The sequence below is a fragment of the Cyprinodon tularosa genome, unplaced genomic scaffold, assembly GCF_016077235.1.
Source record: "Cyprinodon tularosa strain WSP-4 unplaced genomic scaffold, ASM1607723v1 ctg197, whole genome shotgun sequence".
NCBI lineage: Eukaryota > Metazoa > Chordata > Actinopteri > Cyprinodontiformes > Cyprinodontidae > Cyprinodon > Cyprinodon tularosa.
The window spans coordinates 139,601-160,964 of NW_024038720.1; the positions used below are offsets into that span (position 1 = coordinate 139,601).

Genomic DNA, 21,364 nt, shown 5'->3' on the forward strand with positions numbered 1-21,364 from the left:
TTGTAACTTTAATATAAGTGTTTATTGAAAATTAACAATGACAGTAAAAGAAATGGAGCTTTTAGAGAGATATGAAACATCTGAAAGGACAGAAGCAGAAACTGCTATAACATGACTGGCTTCTTAATCAGGGAGATAGAGGCAGAGGTGGTAAGATGGATGACAACAGAAAAAAGCAGTCATTTCAAATATTAGCCTTCTTTTGAGAGAGGTTGATCTTGTCCCCAAGACTCAGGGCCATACCCTGTGGAGAGAAGATATTTGTTACAAAAACACTATTACCTTGTTATTAATCCATGATATAAAACATCTATAAGTTCTCATTCAGAGACAATATTTGAGCCTTTATTTCACAGATTGCTATCATTTTAGAGGCACACCAGCTGTGACCCACCTGACTTTTGGCCCTAATGCGTATGTGTCCGGTGACTGGTGCATCGGGCCCCAGATGGATGGGCTTCTCGATGCTGACGTTAGCCAGGGCATCTTCTCCAAAGATGGAGCGAGCATACAGGTTAGCAGCCATGAAGCCACAGAAGCCAGACAGTGCCTGATTTATTTTATAAAACAAAAGGGAAGAAAATCTGTTAAACATACAAACATCCCAGAAAATTTTGTTTAAAAATCAATGTTGACCAATGAAATAAATTAAAATCTTCAAAGTGCAGAAGCAGAGGACTGACGGCTGTTGAGTGGATCTAGTAACTGACCTTTTCAGGAGTCAAACACTTCATGTTAGTGGACTTTAGGATATGCTGTAGATATTCATTCAGATCGGTGATGTTGGTGTTTACCGTCACCTACAAACAAGACATTATACATTTCTTAAACATGATTGTTTGTAATCTCAAATAGACATTTTTTTTTTTATTAAAAGGGAAATTAGTTTAAATTAAGAGACACTGCAGATAAAGCAGAGGTAAAGCTAACCTTGTTTTCCCACTCAAACTCTGCCCACATCTGTCTGAACTCTGCGTCTGTGCAGGAGGCTGGCTGGATGTAATCCATGATGTCAATATGAATGTCGCTGAGTACAACACAGTTTCTGTCGCTGGCAGCACCAGACACATCGTAGACTAAAGAAAGGGAACCAAATGAATAAAAAACACATATCAGCAGAAACAACACCTTGCCTGATGTCTCTCTCTTACCAATGTTGCCAAATATGATCCCATTCTCAGTAGAAGCCACCTTGACATTAGCCTTTATGTTCGCAAAATCATGAGGGGCCAGAGTTAGAGGCGAAGGCTTTTCAACCAACTTGAGATCCCCTGAAGAGTAAAATAAAAAGCTTAGTTCAAATAACATAGGAACAGAAACCTATAGCTTTTTGCTCTTAGAGTAAGAAAGAAATGAAAAAGACAAACCTAAAGTGGCCAACTCCAGAGTGCAGTTCTGAAGAGTGTCACTTGTTTGGTTGACCACCAACACATCCAGGACAATGTCGTACTGGTTCACATGGACATAGGCTTCAGCATACACTGGGTCTGAGAAGCCTGTTAGCTGGGTCACCTAGTATGAAAAAAATACATTTAATCAAGGTATTAGATGCCTGTTTTATATGATCAAATACTTCACATTATTCATTTTCAGCAGATTTTGATTAAGTTTTAGAACAAAGAAGGGCTTTTTCAAAGAAGGAAGATAGCAGATAAATATTTTGGCTTAATTAAGCCTTGGTTTTACTAAACTAGTGAGACATAGGTTACCATGGTAATTTATTCTGTGCAGCTAGCCTTTTTCATACCAGGCTAACAATCGCTAACCAATAAGAAATTGATTTGTTTTGTCCATGATTCAATTCTCTTATCTGTGTTATTCGTATTTTTTGACAGCCTACATTAAAATACAACTAATGTGTATTGTTATTTAGTCAAGTCTACTCAATGCCATTATTGAATTTATAGTTTCTATGTAGACAATATTAGTGTTTGATTGTGTTTTTTAATACTGCTATTGTTTTAAGTTTGAGAGAGAGGCCTTTAATAGAATATAGCTGCGTTAAGATTGTTGGATAAATGGCTGACAAAGAAGCAAAGCTTTTGTCCATAAAGTGAGGCCCTGAAAGCAGCCACAAACAGACGTATCTTACTTTACATTGGCATGTCCTTTTGTTGAATTTTCCTGTTAATTTCCTGAGCATTAGTGCTTCTCTAGGGATAGCATCCGCTAACTGTGTAATCTGCTGGGTTCCAAAATCAGCTCTGCACAGAACAGTATCCTGCCTTTATAGTGTTACGTTCAACTTTTTCTCCTAATGGTATATTCCTGCATGCAGTAGGATGGTGTATTTGATATTAAAAGTAAATATACACATCATCATAAAATGTCCAGACCACAGAAGTATGAACTGCATCAAGGAAGGATTGTACTATATAATTAATTAGGCAATACATCTCAAAATAAACTTTTAAACAGGTGATCTTTTTTTGTATTTCTTTTTAAACAGGATTCCTTAATGCCATCATTGTTGGATTGCACACAAATCAGGCTAAATGGTTTCCTCCTGGACCACATGAAGACAATATTGCTAACAGAAAATACCAACATTCAGGTTAGAGTAAGTAATGGTTTTGCCTACTGTCAGTGTTACGACATATTTATTATTTATTATTATGTGTATTAAATTACACAAATATATCATTGCTCAAGATGATCTGTGATGCAGACGGCGTCTTTAGCAACATTAAGGCAAAGTGGTTTGGCTCAATTTATGACCCATCCCATCTAAAACAGGCCTCCCTTTGTTAAACTTGACGACCAGCTTTTGGGCCTAAGATAAGTAAGATGATCAAATATGTGTGTGGGCACTCTCTAAGTCATCCATATCCTGCATCTCTAAATTCTGCTTTTGAGAAACAGCCCTTTGAGGAAATTATTTTATATTTTTAAGGACAACATATCACTGTAGAAAGCATTTAATGTCTCAACAGTTGTGTCCTTCCTTTTGTTCAGCAACAACAACAGCGCCCTCTGTGGTATATAAATAGATAAGCGTTGAACCAAAATGTGTTCTTCGTTTGAAGCAGCTCTGGAGAGCATAGGGGTTTACCTTGTTGAGTTTTGATGCCAGTGGATCTGCAGCCTCCTTCCTCTGAGTGTTGCCCATAGCAGCCAGCAGGCTCAGCTGAAACTGGTCTTCCTTAGACGTCATCTCATTCTTGGCTGTGAGCTGCATGAAGGAGATCGGGTCGTCCGCTTGGACCGTCACATTTCGTTTCTCGGATTCTTTCTGCATTTAGGATGAGAAATTGGGTAAAAGATGAGTCTTTATCTGTTTAATGATCAAAACTCTTAAAGAAATACTTTTCTACTTTTCTTGGCTGATAAAGTAATTTAAAATGAGTTAAATTTCTTTTTTCTGTTGTATATTCCTGTGGATACATTACCTGTATTTAATAATTTATCTATTACTTTTATTACTACAGCTTATGTTCGCCAATCCTAATGTTTTTTTCTTTTTTAAAGAGTGAATGACAAAGTTGTCTCGGCATAAACCAATATTAAACCATCTCTACCTTCTGTGACAGCTTCTCCTCCTCCAGCCTGACGGTGAGCATATGTGACAGCGATCTGCGGCACTCCTTGTTGAAAATGTCATTCATAAGTGGGGAGCACTCTGAAAGGACCTTCAGGCACAACGAGATGCGGTCCACATCGTCGTCTGTAATTGGCTTTTTGGGCAGAGAGGACTTGCCCAGGTGCAGCACTGTGACCATAATCAGCATCGCTTCAGCAACAAAAGACTGAAGATTTAAAGAGAGTGCAGGAATTAGAGAAACAAAATGAGGATGACTGAAGAGCTATGGTAAGGTGAGTGACATTATTGCATATCAACTTACATTTTGTTTCTTCTTGTCTTGAACAATGGAAACGTAGCGCAGTGCCAGTTTGGTGAGGGTTGTGGCCAAGGAAGCTGCAACAAAGAAATCTCCATCCATCAGGAACCCTCGCAGCGGTGGCCTGAAAAAACAAATTAAGCATCTGAGTTTCCAGAAAAGTGCTATACAGATCAAATGTATTATTATTATCAAAAGGATGTATTAACAATCATATAGGAAAACCAAACCAAAGAAAAAATACATCTTATTTCCATACAGCAGCTTTTACCTGTCCTCTTCTTTCTTTGAAGGCCTGGAAGAGCTCAGGGCGCTCTGTGTTACATAGGTCCCCATCTCAGTCACCAACTTCTGAGCTGGAGCTGCACTGACTTCATCCTCTGCTTTCAATTCACCGGTCTCTTTTTTGATCTCATTCTCCACTATTGGGATCTGTTGAGATAATAACACATCATCAATTTAGGATCAACACATCTGAAAAACAGATCCCATCTAATAAAAACTCAGAAATATCGATAAACACACACACACCTCTCCTAGAGACCTGCGAACTTCAGTCATCACATTCTGGATGTCCTCCTTAGTGCTACAGTATTCTCCTAAGATCCAAAGCGCTCCCCTGTAAATCCTGGAACAATATCACTGTGTTAGAGGCCGACTGCAATAGTCACAACTTCTATGCTGCGCTTGTAGACTTCATTAAATTTAATTTAAAAGGTATAGGTACAAATTGCTTTGTAGCTGTAGCCAAGTAATTTATGTACACATATTCATCTTTTTAGTTTCTGTTGCTTCTTTGTGCATGTTACGATTTTAATAAAGGTGCCAAAAATCATAAGAAAGAGTGCACACCTAAAGGGGGAGTGAGAGCCTGCCAGGGAGAGAATTTTTTACCTACAATTAAGAGTTAATAATGAGAAGTACGCAACTAAAAGCTTATTTATATAGCGTCTTTCAAAGACAAGAGGGAATCACAAAGTGCTTAAAAAAAGTAAACAAAAATACAATTACATTCGCTCTCCTAGTTTAATAAAAGTAAAAAACTGGAAGAGAGGTAAAATTAAGTAAAATATTACTTCATTTTGAGCTTACAGTCTAACTTCTATGTTATAGTTGGTGTCAATGCTACAGTTCAATAAGTTATTTTTTAAATTTGTTTATATTCATACATTTCAGCTGTAATTATAATGTAGAGATACCATGAAACCCTAAGGTTATTATAGGGGTGAACAATAATCAAATATAAATTTATATTAAAATATAACTGTATTCACCAATACTGATAGGACTTAAATTAATTTTGATATATGCTACAGTCTATAATTACAGCATTTATCTAAATGAGTTACACACAAGGTGAGATATCTTAATAGGAGGATATAAAAAAGGTTAAAAAAGGGGTTATAAAAAGTTTGATGTTTCAGAATTAACTAGGGCCTAAATCTGTTGAGCTTGTAGCTTCAAATAAAAATAGTTAAGAGGGGTTTTTAACATTTGCTTAAAAAATGTTATTTTATAGAACTTTTGCAGATGTGGAAAAATTATTTTCAGAAGTTTGTTCAGGCATCTTCTGTGGGCTTCCCTGGCAGTCTTTCTGAGGCTTTCATATTGTTTATAACAATATTGGGATTATATCATATCGAACAGAATTGAAGAATATATTTTGATATATGTTTTGACCAAAATGTCCAGCCAGCCATGGGTTATCATGCAGTCAGATTTTCATACCCGCCTATGCATAACCCAGTTCTATGTGGACTTTTCTTACCATCATACTATTTCATTTTTTTAGCTTTTCATGAATAAGCTTACACAGAGCACTCTTAAAGGTGTCATAGCATGATTATATAGGGTATTTGGTATTTTTCCAGGACATTTCCTACTTTTCGTACCTACAAAATATGTCCGGGAGGGATTTCAAAATCATCCGGGATTGACTAGAGTGCAGCAAGTAGTCGATACACACCGGGCATTTGAACCGAGCTGTCAGCTCCGGGGCTGGTCCGGGAACCCCGGTGGACAAGGCAGGAGCAACCGAACCTGACTAATCCTATCGTTATTCATCTATGACAATTTAAAACTCTGTTTTGCATTCTATGACCTCTTTAACAGCCAGACTTTTTTTGGGCTTAGACTCATTGTGGACGAGGTTGGAGATTTGCGAATAATCGTAATTTACGAATCAATTAATAGTTAACTGAAGTATAGAGACTCTAAAACACACCATTAGCTAAACGAGTGGCCCACCTAGAGCAGTAATTATACCAACATTGTGAAAAAATAAAATAAAATGAACATTTTGCATTTAAGATAAAAAAAAAATGCTTTAGTCTGTCATAATGCTCTATCCAGAACTCCATAAGTGGAAATGTTTTAGTCTCCCCTGGTTTAATTTTGTAAAAAGTCTTCTTTTGGGAACCTTTGTCTATTCGATTATTAATTAATCGATTAATAACCTAAAAAAATAAACTAGGGCTGCAACAACGAATCGATAAAATCGACTTTTAAAAGCGTTGGCAACGAATTTCATCATCGATTAGTTGTGTCGCGCGATTAATGCGTCATCCGCCGCCGTCGTCATTGCCGTGGGGCGCCTCCCCTATCCCAACTCCGCTCCCGCAGGAGTCCCTCTCAGCGCAGTCAGAGAATGTTTACCCTCAGCGTCCAGACTGCAAATGAAGCGCACATGCGCCGGGATTGACGCCGCAAATTGATCACAATAATTAAAATAGCCTGCGCTTTGTAAAGCGAAAAAAGTCGTAACATGCAACTTTTGTAAAAACAAATGAACATGGCGCGGAAGCACCACTGTTATGATGCAGCACCTGAAAAGGAAACACGTTGGAGCCTTCGATGGCAGTGAAGAGAGCTGATCAGCAGGATGAGTAACCATGTTTGTTTCATTTTAAAGTGGGGAAACGTAACGTTAGTTTCTCAGGTAGCTCATCTGATGCTTTCCTTACCGTGTTAGTAGGTTACAGACAGTGATAAGGTTGGCTACTTATTTTACTTTTAATTTCATTTGAATTAGCTTAAGCAGCGTTTATATTTACTTTATAAATAAATTAACTTGCAAATTATGAGGGCAAGGCTTTTAAAGTTTAAATCTTCTGGCAAAGATAAAGTAAAGAAGATCCTGCAATTTATGGAAGTAAAGCAGAATAAAATCCAGCAAGATCAGTAATATGTCAATTATTTGCCACATTTCCATGTAAATATGTCTTTGGAGGATGTGTTTTTTAGCACCCCTAGTTCTCTCATTTTTATTCCAAATACAATTTATAATTTAAATCACAGGGCTATTTTTATCTCTATGGTTCAGTATTTTCTCAAGTAGCAACTTTAACTGCTATACTTTCCTGTCTTAAAAGGCAGAACTCTTCTAGTCTAAAAAAAACTAATTTGTTGAAATGGGGGGCCTATTGTTTGAACCCCTTAGGGGCTTTTAAAAACAAAAATGTCTTTTTTTGCGCTTTATGAAACAAAGTACCCTATATTTTGTGTATGTACAGCTACATTTCTCATGTAAGTTTGCGTAGTTTTAACACAAACATTTATTTTTCATATTGCACCAGTACAGTTAATGAGCAACCTGTACTTGTGCGCTTGTTTGTTCTGTCTAAAATGTTTATTTTGGAATAAAGGTTAGTATAAAATATATTTTTTATCCGATTCATCGATTAATCGAAAATATAATCGGCCGATTCATCGATTTTTAAAATAATCGTTAGTTGCAGCCCTAAAATAAACAGATTAATCGATTTTCCAAAAAATTGTTAGTTATAACTCTAAAGACATGATTATTAAAATAAAATTGAAAGTGAATTTATTTCTATTAAACAAGTAGCTTGACCTGTTTTTTTAAAACAATCAAATGACTGAACAACAATCAATCAATGGTTGATGACATAAAAAATAAATGTGCTTCCGAGGCCTTACTTGACAGTTTTGATGGCATGAAACACTTCCAGCATCTTCTCGATGATCAAAGGTCTTAAGTTGTCAAACCTCTGGATGGCCTCCCTCACAAACTCAAGCACATCAGCAGCTGCTGCCTCATTAGTGTCACTCAGGAACTCCATTAGCTGAAAATTAAAACATCAAACAACACAGTATATAAATGAAATATAAATTAAAGAAGATATTCCCATGATGCTAAGATGAGAAACTCACCACAGGAATGACGTTAGCTGCCATGTCAGGGAAACGTACACTGCATGAGTGGAGAGTGCGAACCAGCAGCTGTCTGTACTTATCAGTGTCTTCATGCTCCGTTACATTGTTTGTTTTAATCACCTCCTTCTTCAAAACAATCACCAGCTAAAAGACAGACAGACGTCACTGTATTGGTGAGGAAGTCCAGGTTCTGTCTCTTAGTAAAAAGATGGTGGAAAAATGAAACGGACCTCTTCAACATTACGAGATGAGACGAGGTCCAGGGCGAGCTGTAGGGTCTTCTTCCTGACTTCCAGGTCAGGAGTGCTGAGGACACGCAGGATGTCCATCACAAGGTCCTGGATTTAAAAAAGAAAAAGCAATTAGAAAACTCTCAAACACTACCATAACTGGTAATGGTCTGAATTGTAAAGATATTTCAAAATAAAATTGTTGAATAAAAAAAGTAAGTATCAATGAAGGCACCTGAAGTACGCGCTCATGAGTAGGATGATCCTTCAGCTCAATCAGACGATCGAGAACAATCAGCTTAACATTGTTGTCGCTCTCCTTGATGATCAGATCAATGTAACACTGTGCAGCAGCCTGGAGTCCAGCAAATTATAGAGTAAATACTTAAACACATTCTGTATGATTCTACAGTTTTTGAACTGTGATTTATGTATGAACATGATCTGAATAAATTGTGAAGATGTACCTTAATAGCAGTTGGAGCACTGGAGAGAGTTACAAGAGTCCCAGCAGCTTCATACTTAACAGCTGGGCTAGAGGACTGCAGCAAATTGTAGATGCAACGAATAAAACGGGCACGCTCCGATGGGTTAGCATGGCAAACCTGAAAACACCGCAGCATATGCTCAAACTGTTGTTTTATTGCACGATGGTCCATCTCGGGACCTGAATTAGATAAGCCAGCCTCTTGATCTACCTTGTAAATGAGCTCCACGATGACCAGCTGTAGAATGTCACCAAAAGTATGAACTTGATCAATGCACGTGCTGAGGTAATCCAGAGCTCGATCCTGTAGGGGTAATATAGGTGATGGATTATGTAGTTTAATATAACCACTAGAAAGCGCTGCAAAAAAGACTGTTTGTCAACACGCTACAAACCTGATCTGCATGGATCAGCATCATGAAGGCATTTCTCTTACAGCTTGCGTCTTTTTCATTGACGAGAAAATCATGGATCAACTCTGGAGCATCTGGGATGAGATGTTCAAAGTTCCTGAAATGTGGAAAGCAGGTTATCATCACTCAGAAATAGTTGATGCATAGTATATGAGAGTGCAGCCAGATATTCCAGTACCTGTAGATGGTGTAAATGGCCAGGACAGCATTACGGCGGACGTAACTGTGACGGTGCTCCAGGCAGGCTCGAATAGCCGGCATCAGAGGCTCAAGTAGCTCAGATTCCTTCAACTTACACAGGAAACGGAGAGTGGAGCCACGGATGAACTCATTGGGATGTTGAAGGTCCTGAAATGAATAAAAATATACTCTTGAATTATGTTTTAATGGTTTAAAACAAAAAAACAAAAGCATGTTAAAATATGATTTGTTAAATAAAGCAAATAATTTCAAAAAAAATGTTAATTTTGGTTTAAAAGCTATGATAAAGATTAAATGTCTGCGATGGGATCTCTGTTCTCGTTTCTTTGTTCAAAGGATAATTTGAAGACTCATCTAAGTTGGGATTTCTCAAACTTTTTATCGCTAGATGCTGACAGTATTTTTTATACAGCCTTTTGTATTCTGTCAAGCCATTCTCTGTTGCAGCAGGTGAAAATTGATCATGCACCCATGAATTAGTGTCCACATCAGAGATATGAGCTGAAGAGTTCTAACAGTGATGTTAAGTTTGAAATTACAACTTCCCTTACAGACAGACAAGTTCTCTTTATTTAAAACTCATTCAGTTGGGGGAACATTTCTGCTATTCCATCTTGTATTCTTCTTCTCCAGAGGTCTGTGTTTTTTTTGTTGTTTTTTTTTTATAAAGGCAGTGATTTTGTCACTTCAAGGATAGATGTGAAGCCTCCTTGGACGGAGAGGTTGAGGCTGTTCAATATGTTAAATATGTCTGTAAGACAGGCTCACTTGGCAATGCAGTCTGGATCAAGAGGAAATGTACAATGTCCAGTTTTTCCTTTGTCAGGAATTTTGAAAAGCTCTCAAAAACTGCAATACTTTGCCCCGAGACAACCAGTGCACCTCCGAGTGATAAAGAATATAAAATCCTCCAAACTATCTCTTTTCCGGGGATACTGCACCACTGCTATTAGTTGAGCAGTATTATAAATGTCTTTAGATTCATCGAGCTGAATGGAAAACTGTTCACATGAACGCAGTCTATTCAGTAACTGTTCCTGAATGTCAGCAGACAGTTCTTGAATTCCTCTCCTTACAGTATCATCTGAAAGCAGGACACCTTTTAACTTGTTAGCTGCATCTGTGCAAAGCAGAACGTCACGCATATCCACCGCAGCTGGAAGCACCAGGTCCATTCCAATTGAGTGTGGCATCTTACTTTTTGCAATGCGCTGTGCTACCAGATACAAAGCCCTCTGAGCTTTTTCTCATGTTGTGGAAAGGCTCACCTATGGTTGTTTTATATACTGAATGTAATTCTCTATTTTGTTTGAACTCGGGTTGTTTTGTGATGAGATGCCGCTTTAGCTTAGCTGGCTTCATTTGCTAGCACTTGAAGACACAAAACACATTTTGGCCTTCTATCCCTGTACTCCATAAAGCCAAACTCAATAAAACAGTTGTTATACTTTCTAGTTTTGGCTGATTTGGCTTTTGCCTTACTTAGTTAAGTGGAGGGAGTTAAATATTTGTCCATTCTGTGACTAAGCCAAACCCTGAGAGATTCATCACAGTGGTTTGTTAACCCCTGGGGGTCCGCTGATTCTAAGTCACAAACTGCTGAAGTTCAGGAATCCAAATGTAATTTTCTTGTTATTTGTCCAAATGTTCAAGCATTTCTTTCTATTCTACATCATGTCACATAATACACATAGGACTATATAAAATGAAAGATTAGGTCACTGTTAGCTTACCTTCCTGTAGGCATCACAGACCAAGATCATCTCCTGAAGCAGCTTGCCATCTGGAGTAGTTTTAGGAACAATTTCCCAGAAAACAAGCAGCAGCTTTTTGATGGTGTGGTCTTGAAGTGGCAGAACAAAGCGTATAATGGTCATCAGAAGTCCTGGCAACTTCTCTCCATTCAGGATCATGACAATCACCTTCTTCAGGGCTTCGGTTTTTGCTTTGATCTCTCCCTTTTCTGAAAAGAAATTATCAACATATTACCAAGTTCATCTCCACATCAGATTTTAAACATTAGCTTCCTAAAAAAGCAATAATACGAGGAAATTGGAGCCTATGTTCTGTAGCACAGACTTAGGGAGGTCATATGAAAAAGTTTACCTAGGTCTGTTTTTAAGCTGACTTCAGAAGGGGGCTCCGAGTCAGAGGCAACATTGATCAGAGTGTAACAAACATTTTCTGCAGCCGTCATCTTGCTGCTGGGTTTGTGGGACTTTTAGAAGAATCCCAGAGTTTGTGTTAGATGTCTGTAAGAAAAAGAAGAAAAAATAGACTGAAAGATCAGTAAAAAACAGAGAAAACAGTGTAATAAGTACAATGAAGGACTGAATAATAAAAAAAACGCATTAACACTAACTGAGCAAAGCCTGAACAAATACATGAATAAAAAACTACAAAAGACCCATAATGGAAAGCAATATGTAATTATAGGAGGAGAAGGCTTGTCAATTTCTAGAGATAACATTGGAGCACCAAATACAGATACAAGATATTGACAAGCTGCCTGCTCCTATGTGCAGTTAAGACATTTCAAAGTTAAGGGAATAAAAACTGGAGCCTATGATTCGTGCAAAACAGCTTCTAGCTTTAGCTTTGCCCAATCTTGTGCACCCATGAATTAAAATGTAAAAAAACTAAACAAATTACTTATATTAACTCAAATATTTTTGTAACATATGGAAAATGCCTCATACTTTTATAGTAACAATGAAAAAACGAGAAAACTAGAAAGAAAAGATTTTTCATTAAAAAAATCTACAATTGTTCACATTGATGGCTGATATACATTAAAGTACGTGAGCTGCGTGAAGCTGACACCCCACCCACGTCAAAAAACTCTGCAAATAGACTGAATGGTTAGTGCAACGTTAGTGCAGATTTGTGCAGAAAAAAATATCGTTTGTGCTACTTTTGTTTAAGAGATATTAAAGATTATTTTTTAGGTCATCCAGAGGTCACCATCCCCCCATTAAACTCCAATTTGAACCAAAGTGGTCTCATTTTTTAGTGCTTCGTTTGTGCTGATTTGTGCAGTTAAAACGGTCATTTGTGCTATTTTAGTTTTTAAGATATAATCATTTTAATTTTTGGCTGATGACGTCACCATCCCCCCATCAAGCTCCGATTTGAACCAAAGTGGTCTCATTTTTTAGTGCTTCGTTTGTGCTGATTTGTGCAGTTAAAACGGTCATTTGTGCTATTTCAGTTTTTAAGATATAATCATTTTAATTTTTGGCTGATGACGTCACCATCCCCCCCATCAAGCTCCGATTTGATCCAAAGTGGTCTCATTTTTTAGTGCTTCGTTTGTGCTGATTTGTGCAGTTAAAACAAACATTTGTGCTGCTTTACTTTTTAAGATATAATAATTTTAATTTTTTGGCTGATGACATCGCCATCCCCCCATCAAGCTCCGATTTGATCCAAAGTGGTCTCATTTTTTAGTGCTTCGTTTGTGCTGATTTGTGCCGTTAAAACCGACATTTGTGCTGCTTGCATGTCCGATTCAAATTATATTCTCTATACTTGCAGGTGATGATCACAACCGACTACATTTATTACACATCTACAACTAATTTCTTTTTAAAATGTTTCTACTGATAAATCAGTGTCATTATTATGAAGATTACCGAGCCTGTTTGTCCCCTTCTTATTAGATTATTTATATATTCATGCTAATTGGCAAAGATCTCTAGGGAAACGTGTTTTTATTGTTATTTTATTATTATTATTATTATTTTGTACTTTCCACTGTTATAAGAATACTTATTTTATACAGTGGCTTGGTTGCCCCATGCTGGAAAGGAAAGTAGTTATTCAACAACAGCAGTTGTTGTCCGCTGTCAGAACGCCTTGGTGGAAGAAGATGTGGCCAGATGCACCGTTTGGTCTAACCACTTTTCTCAAGAAAGCAGTTAATTTCATATATTTGTTTTATATTGCAAGTTGTTTTAGCTGTTATTGTAAAATGTGTTTTATATTGTTTTGTATTCCCTAATAAAGATTGATTGCAGCGTGATTTATTGTCCCTCATTTAAAGAACTTTGCTTTAGATAGCAATGTCAACAAAGCCACCAATATATTAACCTTTCTCCACAGAAATGCAATATTGTTGTCTCACAAATGGAGAGGGGGACACACCAGCCTGAGCCTGCACATGATCAAATCCTCACAATCTGCAACAGTTATATACTTATACAAACTTCTACAAATATTTTACCTGTTACTTATATTCCATTATTATTATTCTAATATTGTAACTGTGATTTCTTTTAAGGTGGTTTTGATAGTCGTATTCACATTGTTGACCCTTATTTTCCGCACATTGAGCAGCAAACTGGTTTAAAAAATAACTGAGATGCGCCAGAAGGATGAAGTTAGAAGTGCACAGCACGTAGACAATTGAGTGTCATTTCAATTAACCAACTTCTTTATGCTTAAATAAAATGCATCAAGCTTTAATTTGTAACTTATGACATTAAATGTAAGAGTTATTAAAACAGCATTGACTGTTTGGCAAATTTGAAGTCCTCACACGACTTTACAGGGAGTGATGCCACCTAGTGAGTCAGTGAACTGTGCGTAAAGACTGAATAACAAAACATGTAATATAAACTTAAACGTTCAGGCTAAGCCCATAAAATGAACAACATTGAGTATAAACAGTTAGTTAGTACTACTAAAGCTGCAGCTACAAACCTAAAGCTGCAGCTACAAAACAACACAGTTAAACAGAGGTTATATAAGGAAATTTTACAACACACAAGGCATAATAAACTTACATGTCATCAGTTACACACTTGAAACATCCACTAACATGCATAGGTGACTAAAACTAACTTAGACAAGACTCCTTTGCTTTGCTGCTGACTTGTTCACTTCAGCAGCTCTCTAATAGGGGGGTGGTGACGTCACCGGCCTAAATTTTAATCTATTATATCTTAAAAAGTAAAGCAGCACAAATGTTTGTTTTAACTGCACAAATCAGCACAAACGAAGCATTAAAAAATGAGACCACTTTGGATCAAATCGGAGCTTGATGGGGGGATGGTGACGTCATCAGCCAAAAAATTAAAATTATTATATCTTAAAAAGTAAAGCAGCACAAATGTCGGTTCTAACGGCACAAATCAGCACAAACGAAGCACTAAAAAATGAGACCACTTTGGATCAAATCGGAGCTTGATGAGGGGATGGTGATGTCATCAGACAAAAAAATTAAAATGATTATATCTTAAAAAGTAAAGCAGCACAAATGTTTGTTTTAACTGCACAAATCAGCACAAACGAAGCACTAAAAAATGAGACCACTTTGGTTCAAATTGGAGTTTAATGGGGGGATGGTGACGTCCTCAGCCAAAAATTAAAATGATTATATCTTAAAAACTGAAATAGCACAAATGACCGTTTTAACTGCACAAATCAGCACAAACGAAGCACTAAAAAATGAGACCACTTTGGTTCAAATCGGAGCTTGATGGGGGGATGGTGACGTCATCAGCCAAAAATTAAAATGATTATATCTTAAAAACTAAAATAGCACAAATGACCGTTTTAACTGCACAAATCAGCACAAACGAAGCACTAAAAAATGAGACCACTTTGGTTCAAATCGGAGCTTGATGGGGGGATGGTGACGTCATCAGCCAAAAATTAAAATGATTATATCTTAAAAACTAAAATAGCACAAATGACCGTTTTAACTGCACAAATCAGCACAAACGAAGCACTAAAAAATGAGACCACTTTGGTTCAAATTGGAGTTTAATGGGGGGATGGTGACCTCTGGATGACCTAAAAAATAATCTTTAATATCTCTTAAACAAAAGTAGCACAAACGATATTTTTTTCTGCACAAATCTGCACTAACGTTGCACTAACCATTCAGTCTATTTGCAGAGTTTTTTGACGTGGGTGGGGTGTCAGCTTCACGCAGCTAAGTACGTGCCGTTTGGAAATACAGGTATTTTTCCAAAAAAAGTGTGCAAACATAAATAACTATAGAATTAAACTCCAAAAAGATAGCTGACACAGGTATATTTGAAAGTATATAAAAGATGCAGTAAACGGTAATATTTAAATATGAAATTGCTTATTTTGCTGTTTTAAACTATTTTCTAGGTCTCCCTGAGTTGTAAAAGACCTGATGTGACCTTACAAATAATTAAAATGTTATCATGTTTAAACATTTTAAAAACAAATGTTAAGAAATTAACAAAAGAAAAAGTATTTTACTGTAAAAGCCTCACATGAAGAACAAATTTATCTAACATCTTGCAAGAAAGCCAATTGAATCTTTAGAATCTTATTTACGTTAATATAATTTGCTACTGGTAAAATAAAAGTTTAACTACTAATTCATTTGGACAAACTGTGCACCGTAGTCAAATATATTTTCCGTTGCATTAGGATGCTTTTACATATTGTATCTTTGACGTTAATACTTAGATGCCCACGTTTTTTGCTCAATATTGCTTTATTCTTTATTTACTCATGTGTTACATTCGAGCATTGTTACAATACATCTATACATTTTGCTTTTATTAATTATGTTTGCTCAATCACTATGTCACCTTATCTTATAACAACAGGAGAAAGTACAAAGCTGTTTAGAATCTATTAGCAAAAGCAGCTTAAGTTATAGCGTAAAATTCTGCCTTAGCAGCTTTGTATGCGTCAAAACAAACAGCTGAACAATGAGTTAAAGCATTAAATTTTTTGTTTGGTAACATAGATATTAGGACTATGAATGGATTCAAAACACTCGACTCTGAAACCAGTGTTAGCTAACAGCAGGTTAGCTTTCATCCAGGATTGAAATGGAGGACGTTAACGTTAGCTTGCTGTATTTATATGTTACCGTTGTTCTGAATAAAAAAAAAAAAAAACATCGCGAATGTTGATGAAAATAAGCTCAATAGTTTGTCTGTGACACACATACAATTCTTCAATGTCTAACTGCAGGTATTTACCTGTAGAAAATACCGAAGAGCTCTCGGTGGTGAGCTGTCCCTGTCCGCTCTCCCCTTCTTCCTTCTGACGTGGAAGGTAGCTTCCTGAGCCACATCACTGCTACGGTGCGCCGTAAGGCTCAAACGCGCGCGAGAAAAAAAACTAACAATTAAATGAAGCCGAATTATAGAATACAGTTATTCTACAATACACGCGTATGTGTTTCCTGTTAAAAAAAATGACATTGGATCTATTTACATTAAAAGACATAGTTAGACTCAACAGTCGTCAAAGTCTACACATTAATTCAAAACAAATCACAACAGAAGAATCTCAAAATAAAGAAGACAAAATCAGACTGATGTTTAGTTTAGCCAAAAACTTGGCATTTTATTCAGATATAGTTCTACATAAAAAGGTCTGATTTTGAGTTATTATACATAGTTTGACTGTATCCAATGCAGACAGATAACTGTAAAACGTCCATCTACGCAGATTAGACTGGAAACCCTTTATTATAAGCAAGGAAACAGTGGGAAGGAACTCCAATTTTTAGGAAGAAACCTAGCCTAGTATCAACAGTCGTTTGAGGCAGATGTCTGAAGTCAAACAGTCGAAAATAATTAAAAATATATAAATCAAAGAAAAAATGCAACAATTGAGAAATGTGTGCGTACAAAGAGACTGAAGACAGCAGAGGAAAGCAGTTTAAGTCTATAACAGCATGAGTTTATGCAGAACACAATTATCACTAAAATATTTTGTCCTGTGTAAAAATTTTGGCTGGGGCCCTCCTTCTATTTAGGATACTCTAGGAACAACAACATGGCTTGTTAAAGTGTGATAGGAAAATTTGAAATAATGGGTTCTTTAAAGTAGAATGAAATTTGTTCAGTAATTTGGGGGGGGGGGGGGGGGAATTAATTTCAATGTAACTATAAACAATGTAGAATTAATTAAGGGAGCAAAAAGAAAGAAAGAAAGAAAGAAAGAGAGAAAGAAAGAAAGAAAGAAAGAAAGAAAGAAACAAAGAAACAAAGAAACAAAGAAACAAAGAAAGAATTGATTAATTGACAAATTATTGCATGTTACAATAATTACCTGTTTTTAGAGAACAAAACAAAAAAGCACCACTGGTTGGCTGGCCAACAGTGCTTCTGATGTTTTTATCTGTCTTTTTTGGAATATACCGTAATAGTGTTTGATTGCAACTGACTCCTCTGGACACACATAACTGAAAGGTTTTTGTGTTCAACTTTAGGTAGTTAGCAACATAATTTGGTACAACTGTTGCTTTCTTTTCACAAAACTTCAACAAATAAAAGTGGCATGTAGCATCCTCTAGTGGAAACTAGCTTTAATGTCACAGACGGCACACACTAAATAAATATATGTGAATGAACCTGCAATTAAAAAAAGCCTCCATGAACAAACACACAGCCCAAGACAAGTTTTGTAAACTTCAGCATTAAAACTCTGCAATGATAATAGAAACAATGCAAACAAATGCACATTTTATGCAAGATAAATTAGTCATAAATAAAGCAAAAAAAACCAAAACAAAATATAAAAACATAAAATTTCTTGTTTTGTTCAGAGCATTATCAGTTTTAGTGGTTTTAAAATGAATAGTTTAATTGTCTTGAGCTGGTAATTTATTATGTTAATGGACACTGCTCCCCAAGGGGATGGGTTAAATACAGAGGTAAATATCTCCAGTGGGAGATCAATAAATTTAAATTGTTATTTAAAAAAAAAAAAATCCAACGCACCTATAAATGTACCATCTAAGGTTACATCGAAGAATGCTGAAGCCTATACTGACCAATCCACTTTATTTTGCTGTTTCACTGACCTTTTGGCAGACATTTGTTGTAAGAGCATGTGCAGCTATAATGACATTAGAGTTAGGTCTTTTTGACCAATGAGCAGCACAAGCAACACACAGGCTAAATGCAATCATGTGCTGTCACTGGTTAATTTATAAATCAGAAACGTTATTTAAGCAAAGCCCAAAAAAAATGTCTGTGGAAACATACACAGATGTTAAATGCTATTGTTGCTGCACAGTTTATTACCTTGTTGTTTAATAGCCTCGTTGGTTATTATTAAACAAATCATGCCTTATATATATATATATATATATATATATATATATATATATATATATATATATATATATATATATATATATATATATAATAATATATATATATATATATATATATATATATATATATATATATATATATATATATATATATATATATATATATACATATATATATATATATATATATACATATATATATATATATATACATATATATATATATATATATATATATATATATATATATATATATATATATATATATATATATATATATATATATATATATATATATCCAAGTTTGTCTATTTCCTTGGGTAGCCTTGCTATGAGTACTAACTGTTGGAGTTGGAACTTGGATACAAAAAATGAGTATTGACAGGATGCTCCCAGTTGTTTTATCCAGGTCAAATTTATTCACTTGTACTTTATTTTACAACTTTCCTTTTCTGGAACAGTCCTCTTGTCGCCAGTAAAAGAGTCATGCACATATTAACAGGGACAGACCTAGAGTGTAAAAAAATCTGAGCTTGGCACAGTGTTTTAGAGGAGCTTTGGTCAAATTGATGAGCTCATAAATTGGCCATATAAACAAGCTAAAGAGCATTAGCCATCTGCAGAACATGTTTCTTATCAAGATAGCTGTACGAATAAATGCAAAATATACGTCATTAACATGGACTGCCACATTTTTAGTAAACAATATTTTCTGTCTAAAAAAGGGCATTGCAAACACCTTAATTTTTTCTTGTGATGATTGTATTTTTGCTTTTACAGCATGCTACTTGTTTAAATTTCTGTAACTGATAATAAACCTTTAAAAATGTATGCTGTTATTTGCACTGTTTGTAATCTGCTCTAGAAGTGTTTTCTACAGTCATACTTATTTACTTCTTTTAACTCTCAAACTAGAATTTCACCACTTGGGGACCATATAGCTATTTCAATTCATCTCGTTATCAACATTACTATTATGGACCTTATGCAAAATATTAATAGCTATTATTATTCATGGTAACACTGTTCATGTATGTGCTGTTGCAGAGAAAGGTTTTTTTTAAGACTTTAACAGTTGTATGCTTGCAAAGTTTTTATAACTTTCAAGGCAAATTCACTTCCCACACACATTTACATTAATTATTTTATTTTTATATATCCTTTAGTAGTAGTAATTTTAGCATAGTCCTAAATGTTTTTTTCAGAAACTTGTTGAATCAATTGAAGGTTTTGAGAGTACTCCAAGTTTTCAGAGCCTTCAGAGCAAGTAGATGACATTGTGGTATCAGAGGATGAGAGGAGACTTCACATATCCAAGCCATGTAGTTCCCAGTTGTGACCTGTGGGGGGCGACGGAGAGCGCAATTTCTGTAAAAACAACATCTCACCTTCTTTCTTTAGTCCAAGTGCTGGAGCACGTTAGAGTGACCATGGAGCGCGTTTGCTGTCATGTAGTTCAGCGTTAATAAGCCGTGAATAGTTGTAAACGGGGCGCCTTTGAGGAGAAACAAGAAACGGGACTTCGAAGCCATGGCCGCACGGGAAGAAGGAGAGGTTTTGCAGGGGAAACTAAGGCACCACGACGGGGCTGGAAGTGTAAACAGCTCTGAGAGCTTCAGGAACGGCTATGTGAAGAGCTGCGTCACCCCCCTTAAACAGGACCATCAGAGGGGGTTTTTGTTCAGCGTGTGCAGGTTTTGTAATGAAGACGTCCTCAATTCCAAACTGTTAAAGGTGTCCGCTCTGTACGTGGGCGCCTTTATTGTTTTCGCCGTATCTTTTCTCATTTCCAGGAGCTTGCAAAGTGACTCGCTGTGGGATTTGCGGACTTTTTTGCTGGGCTTGTCCCAGTCCATCAGTCCTCTGTTCAGCATAGGATGCGCCTTCTTTTTACTCACCTTCTACCTGAGGAGGAAGAAGAAGCAGAGCAGCAGATCGTGGCTCTTGTCACTGCCAGCTTCGTGCTACCTCGGGGATTTTCTGGTTCTGCGGTTCCTGCAGTGGGGAGAGGAGCAGCACCAGATGCAAATGGTGGGCAGGTTGTTGTTTGTGTTGGGATGCGTGGGTCTGCTCACACTCATCCCCACGCTCAGACTCAAGCAGAGCGTCCTGGTCCTGGTGTTCGCCAGCGTGGTGTGGCTGCTCTCCCTGACAAGTTTGAGCGGTGTGCCCGCGCTGCTCAGACCGCTCCTGGCCTGCTTGGCGGGGGTCTCCGGCTCCCTGGTGGGGATCTCCTTTGACCGCTATTACCAAAGCAGGGAAGCGCTGGCTGGGATTTCCAGCGCGGAGGAGAAGGTCCCAGTCATCAGACCCAGGAGAAGATCCAGCTGTGTTTCACTGGGAGAAACCTCAACCAGCTACTATGGCAGCTGCAAAATGCCCCGCAGACCCTCACTGCCATGCATATCTAGAGAGCAGGTAGGTCACCCCCCCCCTGCAGGTCTGTTTTAGCTGCAAAAATAGGAACACAGATAATCCACAGCTGATCTCTGCACGGGTGGAAAGCTGACAGTCAGCACAGAAAGCAGTTTAAGTTGAGGAAAAACATTATTGCTGGGTGCACAACTTTATAGATAACTTCAGTCCTTAAGAAATATCCTATGTCAGGGAGAGCAATGTCAGAAAACAGCATTCCAACATTTTTTCCAATTACCAATATATATATATATAATGATTATTTTGCAAATTGGTTAATCAGTTGATTATTTCTTTCCTATGAATTGATTAATAATTGGATAGTAAAAGGTTGATTTTTTGCAAAATTAAACCAGGTAAAACTCATACTTTATGAGGTTTTAGTTTTAGGAGTTTTATCTTAAATGCAATTTTTTTTTAATAATTTTAGTATAATTGCTGCTCAATGTGGGTTTCCATGTCAGCTAAAGGCATGTTTTGGAGTCTGTACACTCCAGTGAACAGTTAATTGATTAATGAATTAGTTGGCATTCATT

The 21,364-nt window shown here is 36.7% G+C and overlaps 2 protein-coding genes across 2 annotated transcripts in view; one reads left to right on the forward strand and one right to left on the reverse strand.

Annotated features, from left to right (window-relative positions):
* Positions 1-3: 3 nt before the first annotated feature.
* copb1 (COPI coat complex subunit beta 1) lies at positions 4-16,459 on the reverse strand. Its single transcript, XM_038283884.1, has 22 exons — positions 16,324-16,459; positions 11,453-11,598; positions 11,080-11,309; positions 9,324-9,493; positions 9,128-9,242; positions 8,944-9,036; positions 8,713-8,850; positions 8,481-8,600; positions 8,246-8,353; positions 8,013-8,159; positions 7,779-7,924; positions 4,371-4,467; positions 4,111-4,271; positions 3,843-3,963; positions 3,519-3,746; positions 3,053-3,232; positions 1,368-1,512; positions 1,152-1,271; positions 931-1,076; positions 711-800; positions 395-550; positions 4-244 (listed from the first exon to the last, which is right to left on the reverse strand). Exons 2-22 carry the CDS (start codon positions 11,541-11,543, stop codon positions 185-187), a joined length of 2,862 nt encoding a protein of 953 aa, XP_038139812.1. The 5' UTR covers positions 11,544-11,598; positions 16,324-16,459; the 3' UTR covers positions 4-184.
* Positions 16,460-19,793: 3,334 nt separating this feature from the next.
* Positions 19,794-21,364, forward strand: part of pde3b (phosphodiesterase 3B) — a 72,820-nt gene continuing 71,249 nt past the window's right edge. The window contains exon 1 of the mRNA XM_038283883.1: positions 19,794-20,831. Coding sequence (XP_038139811.1) covers positions 19,944-20,831 — 888 coding nt within the window. The 5' untranslated portion in view covers positions 19,794-19,943. The remainder of the gene's footprint in view (positions 20,832-21,364) is intronic.

Bases quoted from the DNA above. Each gene is read 5' to 3' on its own strand.
- copb1 (XM_038283884.1), bottom strand. From the start codon at position 11,543: ATGACGGCTGCAGAAAATGTTTGTTACACTCTGATCAATGTTGCCTCT. The intron at 11,310-11,452 runs GTAAACTTTTTC...ATTTCTTTTCAG, and splicing joins CAGCTTAAAAACAGACCTAG to AAAAGGGAGAGATCAAAGCA. The intron at 3,233-3,518 runs GTAGAGATGGTT...TCCTAAATGCAG, and splicing joins AGGAGAAGCTGTCACAGAAG to AAAGAATCCGAGAAACGAAA.